The 11,699-nt window shown below is 38.0% G+C and overlaps 1 protein-coding gene across 1 annotated transcript in view; it reads right to left on the bottom strand.

Moving 5' to 3' along the window:
- LOC117177279 (iroquois-class homeodomain protein IRX-3) overlaps positions 1-3,171 on the bottom strand; it is a 36,761-nt gene extending 33,590 nt beyond the window's left edge. The window contains exon 1 of the mRNA XM_033367874.1: positions 2,189-3,171. Within this exon, the coding sequence (XP_033223765.1) occupies positions 2,189-2,227 (39 nt within the window). The 5' untranslated portion in view covers positions 2,228-3,171. The remainder of the gene's footprint in view (positions 1-2,188) is intronic.
- Positions 3,172-11,699: the final 8,528 nt, after the last annotated feature.

Consider the following 11,699-nt stretch of genomic DNA (forward strand, 5'->3'; position numbering starts at 1 on the left):
TATTAGCGTGGGCTGTATATTAATGAGATTTTGAATCTAGGAAGTTCCTTTATTCAAATTTGGTGGCCGCATGAATGTCAGGAGCAATATATCAAAGTTAGAATTTACTGTTTCTTAAATTCATTCTCTATGCGAATAAAATAACGAGTTTCAAATATAGGGAATTCAAAGGGCCTAATAAAATAACGACAAAAGACGTTGAACGAAAATAGTAACACACGGTCTTGTTAAAATATTTTTCTTTGGCTGATCTGGATGATTTTTTCTACTTGTTTCTCATAAGTTTGCACTTTCCTTATTCAATTTTCCTATCATTCACTTGCCGTGCATCCGCAGATAATAAGACTACAGTTGTTCGCCAGTCATTAACGATAAGTTTACACGCTCTAAAAGCCCCTGCATACACTGTTTGACTGGTTTCAACGGACGCAAACCATAGTTACATCACTAAAAATACCGGTTCGGGATAAAGTACTGCCATATTTCAAATTTTTAATTTGCCACTCCAAGGAAAAAAATTGATCAGCTGCAATTTGTCGTTGATGACGTTTCCATTTTGCAATTGTATTATATTAAAGATATTAACTGCACTTTCTGCAAATCTTGCAATTAATGTATAACAATTAATTTACTAATTAAGCAACTATTAAAAGGTTTTTGAGGAATAGGATAAATGAAATTGGCAGTTGGGCAGCAGGAGCCAAGAACATTTATGGCATCTAATAATATACAATTACATGATTTCACGCTCACGAAACGACTTTTTGCTCTTTAGCCAAACGCGTCCAAGGGAACAGTATAAATCTCCCTTGTTATGTTCGCAGTGAAGCGTTCGCTGTACGTAATTATTGGACTAACCGGCACGCTTCATCCATTTTGAAACGAGCTGCGTGGCTTTAGGTGAGCCAACACATGCTCAGTGTACTGTACCTGGTATGTGCAAGCTATATATGTCTATCTATGCAACATGTCAGGACACGTGGTTTCCAACCTCAGATTTGCTAACGGGTCACTGATTTTCGCAATGGTCCAGAGATTTGATCACACGCCAAACATCTCGATAACTGTCTTATTAGCCTTAATGCCCAATAAAGATCTCGCGCTACTTCGCATTTTTATCATTTGAATCACAAGAAAAAAATGTAGGATTTACAAGCCAGGAGTTTTTAAACCAGAAACTACAGAATTTATTTTCTCCTTTTTTGCAGCAGTTTGCGTGCAATTTAGTTTCTCTGCAATCTCAAGTTGACATCGACTTATTCGCCGCGTCGGCACGAATCTGAGTCTCCCGTGTGTACTTACACCGGCCGGAGATTAAGAAGTTAAGCCCACATAATTTTCCTTTTAACATTCACGAACTTTCACTCCAACGTTTCTTAACCTGAGAGATTAAGTAATGAAATACACGGACTATTTTAGCTTATCCTGTCGATTTTTTGTACCTGCCTAACTTAGAAGCCACATTTAACCAAGTGAAACGGAAGGCTACCTTTGGTCAATTCCTAACTTGAAATCTGATGAAACGTGTAGCCGCAAATTATAATCTATAAAATGCAATTTGTTTCACAACTTACGATCATTAGTTTGTATGAAAATGCATCAAGTGATGGAAATCTTAATTGAACGATGATTGTACTATCTACTGTCTTAAGATCAAAGATTGTGAAGATAAACAACTCTGCACTGAATCTGCAAAAAATCTTTCACTGATTTGTCCGTCAATATCACAGATTCAGAAGTAACTTCAATGAATTCTCCGCAGCTATGGGTGTAAACAATTACTCAACTTCTAGGATTAGCCATAAGCAGATGGACATTTCCGCTACCTTTGTTAATTCAGCTATCTTGTATTAATTTTTCATCTGTCTGATTACAACCTCCAAGGTTTTAAAAAAAGAGCTTAGTAATTTCGGCTAAGATATTCATCAATTTTGTATCCAAAACATTCCCATTTCCAATCATCTTCTAATCTTTACATTTTTGTTCTAAAGTTTTGAAATTTTCTTTATCATCTTTCGTCCCTATCTGATCATAAATTTCAGTGTCAATTGATACAACTTCCGGAGATTTTAGATAAGATTTGCTAAGTTGTAAGATATTCATCAATTTTAAAAGACCTAATTCGCTGTGTATGTTCGCAGATCCCACTTAATTTTAGCAATTCGAATTTGTTAGAATTAGAACCTACCTGTAAACTTGGTGATCCTCTGAAGGAGAACTGTGACATGGTGTGTCGGCCGCTCAGGGCCGTGATGTTCGGGCACCGCTACGCGATCATCATTCTACGTCGTGTATTTTTTTTTTGCTCAATCACAAACACTAATCATAACTGATTGAAGGAACTAGGGTCACTATATCTTTGTCTACGCAGTTCCACTGGGATCCACTAATGCAATACATCCACAAAACTGAACAGGTAGCTATCCATTTAGTACCTAGATTATTCAATTAATCAGATCGACACTCACTCTTGCACAAATCACAGATCAGTTTCCCTCGCGGGGTTAATACAGAACATCCAGTTGTTGAATCTCTCGATCTCAAAGGACTTGTTTGTAGCTGTTAAGACACTGTACACGAACTTTACGAAATGGATCCGAGGTTGTCACTCTTGGGGTATGTATGAGACATTCAGCCAGGAAATATCCGTTTGAAGTTCCTTTCGTCAGTCCCTGGCTGATCCGATCGGTGCGCCAGCTATGATCGGTCGCGACTATCGTCCTCCGAAACGTCGTTTCTTTTCGACAGAATCCAGTCCGGCCTCCGGCGAGGAGAGAGATGGAGGATGAGTGATATAGTGGGGTATAGAGGGAGTGAGAAGAGGTAGCGCTTCGGAGAGAGAGGGACAGCTGAGCGTGAGGCTGAGGGAGGATGAGAGTGAGAGAGTCGGGAATAGAAACGAGAAAGAGATAGAAAGAGAGAAAGCGTGTGCGTAGAGAGATGAGGGATATTAGAAGGATCGGTGTAGAGACAATTGGGATGACAGGGAAAAATCCGAGAAACAGAGTCCTTTTGATGAATCCTGATGATTGAGGATTTGATCCTCCTTAGGCACAAATGTTTAAAATCGCTGATACACTCGCGAAACCGGAAGAGTAAGCGATATGTTGATTACCGTCGGTCCGCCGTTGTTACACGAGAGAGCACCTCCGGTTCCGTGGAGACTCTCGTGGAGGGCGCCAAGTACAAACTGGCGTGGCTCGACGTCGACCGTGGCGCGGCGTGTAACGCGGTGGCACTTGTCCTCTCTCTCTCACTATGTTTCTCTTTCTCCGTCTCTGTCCACTAGAGTGTACGTGTATCTCACTCCCTGCCTCTTTCCCTCTCTTTCTTTCACAGGGTCCGTCTCCCTCTTGCGCTTTTTTCTCGAGCGTCGAGGGGCGGCGCGGTAATCGGCTGGATGTCTGATACTCGCACACTCGGTAGCGTTCGCGGTATGTTGCAGTCTCACGCTTCTCTCGCACGTTTCCACCACGAGCCTTCTCTCCCGCTTCCTCCTACTCCGAGTAAGAACCCAAAGAACGTAAGTTTCATCCACACGTTCACAACGATGACGGTTGATCGGTAAACCAATGTTCGGACCAAGGTAGTGGTGGTGCGGAGATCAGTAGTGGTGACGATGATGGTAGTAGTAACGCTACTGCCGTTCCGAGTGGTGGTGGCAGTTGTCACCGTGGTTCTTTTCCTTCCTGGGAAAAGGGGCCGATTTTTGCGAGATGGTTTGCCCTCTTCTGACGGGTGGGAGGGTCCAGAGACGACGGTGGGGACTAGGGTGCCACCTCTAGTCACTGCTCCACGCTTCGCTCTCGCTCCTTTTCTCTCGCTCTCTTCCTCTTTGTTGCCGTGTGCGCGCTTCCAGTCAGCACGGCATCCTCGTAGATCGAGAACGGAGCGGTTAGCACCGGCAAACGCGACAATAAAATATGGTGAGTCGGCCTGTGGGACCAGCAAACGCGATTCACATCCCCCCACCCTTCTTCTTTCAATCCCTCTCACTCGCTCGACACCCCCTGTAGCCCCACCGCGCCGTCGCTTTCTTCCCTCTTCGTTCAGATTTTTCGTAGTGGGGATGTACAACGCACACAGAGTGGACTATAGAAGGGGGAAAAACTACACGACAATTTTAGTTCGATAGATCCCGAAGTTTAGCCGGCGGCGGCGCTGCTTTACTTGCACCACTGACTTCTTCCCGGTAGTTTGTTCAATGCCCCTTCCTCTTGCTTCTACTGCTATAACTATTACTCTACTACTACTACTTCTTGAACACAACCGCACTTTTCCCCACCATCCAGATTCTCTCCGATGGACTTCAACCACCTTTAACCCCTTCACCCCCTTCTCACTTCACGCACAACGCGACACTTGACTACACGACCATCTCGCCATCCCCGTTTACGAGTCGCTGGCCTCTATTTCCATCCCCATGACCCCAGCCTCATTCCAAGATTTATGATCTCTCATCTGCATCCACAGAACACTTGGTTTAACATTTGAATTCCACCTTCATCAAATCTTCAGAGCATCATGAGCCTTAGAAAGAACTAATCAAACTAATATGGAAATTCTCTACAGAATTAAGCAAGGTGCAATCGAGGACTAAGTTGCAGGACTAGTATTCGCGCAATTCCTTTCTACATTCTGGTGTCTTTTGATATCTACTTGTCGCCTCCGACGGCTTGTGCTAATTCGAAATAAGGGGCGGGAAGGGGCGGCCGCGGAGGTGGAGCGGTTGAAGAAGGGTTGCAACAGAATCCATTTCGAAGAGGGAGCAATGCAGATAAGCGCACCAGCGTGTCAACGAGATAGATCTCTGCTTTCCCAGACAACCCGTTTCGATATTTTTGTTAAAAGTACGTAACCGACAATTCACCCACACTCGCGAAATACCCTTCCTCGTGTCACGTGGGTGTACGGTGCCAGACGGATAAATCGCAGAGATCCCTTCCACAATTCTTTTCTGTCCCCACTTACAGAGAACGTGGAGCTTTGGTTTTTTCCCCTCCGGGGGCGCGGACAAAACTCGTCCCGCCTTCTTCTACGTCTCCTCCTCCAGCACAAGTGGCTCAGTCAACCCTCCTCTAACTGCAAGCACAAGACCCTCGGTGCTACTACTTGGCAATTTTCCTCGACGCGACGGCCGCGACATACCGAGTGGGAGAAGGAGAACAGACACACCGAGATGTGAAACATTAGTGTACCGTTTGTTAACACCGTGGTCTACACACTGCCTTCAAGAGAGCGAGAGTATATGGGACTGGGTGTGCGCGTGAGCGTGAATGCTGAGTTCTTGGTGTGCGAGGTCGTAAGGACTGGTTACTGGGAGGTGTGTGAGGATACATGTGTGTCCTACAATCTACCATGTGTGCTACGTGCGCAACCATATCGGTGTGCTTTTACACGAATGTTCATGTTGAGTTACACCGCACATATGTCCATGGGTAGTACTCTTACTCGGCTTTCCGCGCACCCTACTGTTCAGCTTTCTCAGAACAAGCTGCCGAAATTTCTATAGACCATGAGAAGAAATATCTTTTTGATGTAATGGATAGAGCGAGTTTTCGTCAAATAACGAGCTAAATGCTCGCTTTGATGTACTTCATTTGTTATCCAATTGTTAAAACTCGGTTAGTCGATGTCCTGTTGAAGGGAGCACAGGCGGAATGGATTTTGCGAGGTGTGAATTTCTAAGTACGGAATGACTGCTGAACCGGGAATTTTAAAAAATTTTAGAAGAAATATCTCCAAGTTCAAGTTTTTTCAGAAATAATTAGTCAAATTGTTATCTTTTTTAATTATGATACCATTCAGTTTATAATGCGTACTTCGAAAGTCTTTTACGCAAAAAATTTTCAGTTTAGATTTTTACTTTTAATTGAAAAAATTTTAAATGCAGTCTTGATGACTTAAACAATTAAAAATGAAAAGTGTTTGAAGTTTACATTTTTTTAAAAAACATTTTTATTTTATCAACTGTAAGTATAGATCAATTATTTTTTAAATGAATTTGTAACTCAAGTATTAAAGAGTAAACAGTAATTGATTTCACCAAACGATTCTAAATAAGTTTAAAATTTAAAAGTGTCCCAATTTAAACGTTAAAAATTAAACTCTTTAATTTAAAAATGTTAATCATTAAAAAAATGTAAACTCGATTAAAACTTTATAAACCATGTAATTGCAAGTTAAAAATGACTTATAATATATTCGTGATTAGAGAGGCTTTCATTACATTAAAAAAAATATTGTTTCAGGCTTGAAAATTTAAACTTTAATCCATTCAATTAAAAAAAATTTAACTAAGGAAAAGAATTATTATTTAATATTTAGCAATATTTGACTGTTTATTTATTATGAATAAATTGAAACCAAATATTTAAAATTAAAGAATTTGAAACTGAATTGTTTGACTTAGAAGAAACGTTAAAATTTCAAAGAGTTTTTAAACTTTAAACGTTGCAGTCTTAATTGGTTAATTATTCTAGTTAAAAAAAGTTTTATTTTTAAAGGAAATTGTTGAATGTTGATGTTGACATAACAATTGAAGACTTATTATTTATTTAAAATATTTACCAATATTAGAAGATATATAGCAGTTTTGAAAAAATTGAAATTTAATTTAAATTAAAAATGACTTCAAATAATTTAAACGAAGCGTATGTACTGAAAAAATTCAGATATTCGTACCGAAATTTCGGTGCGAATAGCCACAATCTAAATGAAAACAAAATTTAGACTTTTGCAGATTTCAAACAAAAAATTTAGAAGCTTTTTAAGAATTGTGAGAGGCTTCAAAAGAATAAAGAAGATTTTGATGGTATTTTTTATTAATTGGCAGGTTTTTCTAAAAATTATAGTAAAGATCCGATACATTTTAAAAGATATGTAAAAATTCTGAAAAATATCAAATATCATTTTAAAAAATTGTAAACAGCTTCTAGGTTTTTTAAATTTTTGAAATTAAATGTTAGAGCTTTACAAGGATGTTTAAACTATTTTAAATAAATATAATTTAACTTCTAATTTAAGAAGTGTTTAAATAAAAAAAATTAATTTCTCAATTTTTAAAGTTTCTAGCTTTAAATTGCTTAAAATAATATAATTTTGAAAATTTTAAAATTCATTGATTGATTTTTTAATTTAGAGCATGGCAAATGGTAAAGAGGATAGATATGTTTGGAATTGAATCTAAATGTTTGCACTCTATAATTTAAAAATGTTAAAAATGTTACATTTTCCAGTTTATCTGCATTTAATTTAAAACTGTGTAATTGAAAAGTGTTTGCGAACCGGATAAAAATCGGTAATTTTTTTCTTCGATTAAAATTTATGATTCTTTAAGAATTAGTATCCCTTCCAAAAATTATTATCACTGTAAGAGAAAATGTATTCCCTAGATCTTTTTAGGGAATTATGATATTTTCAATTTTTTTACTAAATTTCTTACAGGTTCGTTAGACCCGGAATGAGTGTTAAAAGACCTAAATTTTTAAGTAATTTTAGGTTTTAGGATAAGCGAAAGTGGATATGGCATCTTCAATTGCGAAAGTTAACCACTAGGATCTCATTCATAATTATTATAATTAATAAAAATTTATTAGCGATCCTTCAATTTTTCAGAATTTATCTCCTTCCATTTATTTTCTGAATTATATAGTTGATTAATCATCATTAACACAGTCCATGAATAAATTGTAGGTATGAAAAACTATGACACTAGCCCACTTTTCCAGCCAGATTAAATCCTTCACGAAGCTGGAACATCAAATTCAGTTCTAAATCTCAATTCCCAAAATTACTGTTCTTATTCCTATTCCTAATAGATGAGTACAGAGATGATGTTTTTCAGTTTTTCGGAATTTTGTGAAGAACTAATCCGACGCAACCCAAAGCACACCACTACATTATTATGAGTGAAATGAATAATTATAATTTCTTCAAAATTAAGCAAACCTTCTGAACCCAGTTTTAAACATCGCTTTGCTTCCGTTCCTCATTCCTGAAGAAGCAAAGGTGATCCTTGGCGCAGCGCTGAGAGGCGACTGTATTCTAAACGGTCAATGACTAGTTTCAGTTTCAAAGGACGCATGGACTGACGAGGGAAGTTCCCGCTCAGGTGGCAGCACTTTTCGATCGCCGTGTTAAATGTTCCCTCTTTGGCATCAAAATGTCGGCGAAAGTGGGGATAAAACATCACGATTCTGTTGGAGGGGAAGAACCTATCCCCACCAAAGATCTCATCCCTTCCAATGAAAGGAGAGCTAGGGGTGGAAACAGTGACTTCACACGGTTGTGTTGTATACAACTCCATGTCTATGTGGTATTGAGAAACGGGAAAAGCGCGCGTGACGATTGCGCTTCGACAGACTATTTACAGTCTGCAGAGAGGAAGGAGACGTTTACCTTTTACCATCCGCTTGAGAAAGGTTCATCCTAAATTTTCCAGAGGGCACTATTTGTCATAATGCATCAGCGTTTTCATTAATTTAATCCACCTTCAGCCTTGAACTATTTTTTTATGAAGTGTCATTAGACAAGTCGGATCATCTTTGAACAAATTGAATACAGTTTTGCCAGGGTTGTAATACGAAAAGGATATGAAGAACCTAGATAAGTTGCGAAGTTTTGAGACATCAGGAACAACCTCTGGTAGCACATGCACTTAGTCATAAATCAACTCGATGGTGATAGGGTTGAGACAAGGAGGCAAGTGAAGAAGAGGTTAGGCGTACTACTTATAGAGTAAAGTGGATGAGAGTAAGGAGGGTGATATGAACTTGAGTGATTAATCTTACCCGATTGATTGCAAGCCTCCGCTTCCTGCGCCCTCTTTTCCCATAAATTACGTTATAAGGAGAGGCGGGATAATTAATACGCTGTAGAGGCCTGTCGCTGTCTCATGAGTAGTGATGTAATCCGCAACTCCATTTGGGAATTCTCTCTTATCTGTATATCGGCCTTCACACGAATCGATCCGCTGGCAATAATTTAAGGCAGAAGCGACTAAAGCCCAAAACGTACTCTTAAAATTCGGTAACCATAAACACGTGGAATATCTCAACTAGAAAGATAAATATTCAATGCAGACTCTTCATCAGAAAACAATTTCTTAATGCAGAGGCTCCCTTCTGCAATTGAAATTAGCTCTTCTTTGTATAATCTGTATATTACATCAACACATAATGTGACTAAGCAATTGATAAAAACTTGTCACTCGTGGTCATGTGTCAGAATATTGACATACTTGTACATTCTCTGTTTAATCTCATATCAAGGATCGACACTCTTATCGTTCAGAGTGCCTGAACATGTTCTCTAGCAATTTAAACACTGATTTGCTGACTGATAGAATATCATCAAAGAGTGAAGCCGGCTTTCTGATAAATCAGTTTCTATCTTCAATTTTCGTGCAGACGATGTTGACATTTCCCGTACGACCATTTTGGGTCTTCAATTAATTTAGCTTTCTGGATTAAATCACTGATTCTCTTCGCCAATAAAAAGTCGTTCTTCATTGAACCCTAAAATTGTACTTCAATTTCGAAAGAGATACAAGCAAATCAGAAGCTCGTATTGGCTTCCGAAGCACTGTATATAATTAAAGTTACCATCGAAGAAATCTCACCATATTTGATCGAAGAAAAAAGGGTGAAGGCGGAAGGAGGGAGACGACACATCGCGGTGAAGATGAAAGGAACTGATCTGCTCTTTCAAGTTTCAACGTACCTAGATCCACGTGTGTTCGTGTGGATTCTGAAGAGACGAACACGTCAGAAGAAAGAAAGACGAAGAAAAGAATACAGAAGAGGGACTATGCCGACTTTAATTAATTAAGCGAAGCGTGAGATTTTTAACCCCTTCCCCCACTCTTTTCTTTGTCCTCAGCCGACGAATTGAAGTTGCCGCTGAAGCCTATTGAGATGCGAGGATATCTGCCAGAAAGTCGATCGAATCTATCGAAATCGGACACGAACGAGCCGAAAAAATGGGTGAGGAATATTAAATGACCCAAGGGCAAACAAAATTAAAATCCTAATCATTTATGCATTTCTGCGATAAGGTTTGAAATTTATAATGTAATCAGTTTTAAATTCCGACAGGTTCAGAATACTTTTTTTTTATTAAATTCAATTCAATTTAAAAGAACATTGGTAAAGCTGTACAGATTGTTTTTTGTCAGTTTAGAATGCAAAGTAGTTTCCAAACTTAAGGTTGACAATTCTAGAAACAAGATATTGACTAATTTACGGGTTGCTCTTACCTCATTAAAGTTTTATTCGAATATGCAAATCAATCGAGGTAAAACGGACCAAAAAGTCCAACACTGTTTGAATTTTTACGAACCGGTTGCTGAAAAATATTGCAAACAGTAATTGACTATGTTGTGGACGCATTCCAATTGGTATTTAGGAGCACGTTGTATTTATTTAGAAGAACCGGTTATTTCGAATTATCGTTGCTTGTCAGGGAAAATAAATGTAAACGAGAAATCGTCTCGACAAAATTCGACATTATCCTGTCAGTTTGTAACTTCAGGCTTTCAAATCACGTCTATAATTTTCACGAGTTGGTAAAAAATAGTAGAATGACAAAACGGCATTTTAAAATCTATTTCTGTTCTTGGGTGTAATTGCTTTTCAAATACATCTCAGCAATCCTATTCGAAATGTTGGACTATTTACCAGCTTATGATACACAATCAGTAAGACCAAATTACAAAGCTGACAAAGAAATTTATGGGTACGAAACGATATATCGGACTCGTAAATTCATTAGCTTTTCAATTGACTTTATTTTCAAAGTAAATAAATTTCAATCTCATTGGAAAAAAGATTAGAAACAACGGAACTGTAATGCATATATTTTGCAAGCGATATGTTTGTATAACATTTGCAGGAAACATTTTTGTCGACCTCTAAGAGAGCGATAAGCTGCCGTTAAACATAAGGTTTCATACACACTAATTGTACACGGCCTCCTTATCTTGGATGTGTATTACCTCTTTTTATGATACCCTACGTACCGTCGCTCATCATAATGGAAGACCTCAAACATCTCCATAAACTGCTTCCACGTTAATATATTTACATTTCCTTACAAACATCGTAAATTCTCCAAAAAATTATCTGTCTGAATAAATTATTTCATACCTTTAATAATAAAATCATTTACTTGCATTTTTTACACAACAAGCGGGTATACTTTAAATTGAAACGAGTCAAAAATGACTTATTTGCTATAAATGTTTATTTAACTGAACCAGTCCAATTTTAACTGATTTAATTTTTTTTTAAATAGGGTTTCTATTAGAACCGATTTTTAGTTTCAAGCTGCAATGAAAAGAAACCCTCATAGATGGCGCCACGTTCTATGTGATTTCCCTGCATAAATTATTCAATTCTTTATCAAAATTTAATTAAGTAAACATAAATATTATTAACTCTTATTCTGAACCACTTATTGCTCTGCCACGCCCAACAAAATACGTAACACATATTTCAGATAGTAATGAATGTACTTAATGAAAACCTGAACATATAAAACATGAGCTCACATGTCGCACTTGCACATGAAACCATAACTGGAATTTTTTTTCGTTTGTGATAAGTGCGCTTACATAATCTTGTGTACACATAAACGAATACATAACATAGTATGCAATCTTGCACGTGACGAATTGTTATTAATAACCTCATGTTTAA

This window comes from Belonocnema kinseyi, chromosome 7 (assembly GCF_010883055.1).
Source record: "Belonocnema kinseyi isolate 2016_QV_RU_SX_M_011 chromosome 7, B_treatae_v1, whole genome shotgun sequence".
NCBI classification, from domain to species: Eukaryota; Metazoa; Arthropoda; class Insecta; order Hymenoptera; family Cynipidae; genus Belonocnema; species Belonocnema kinseyi.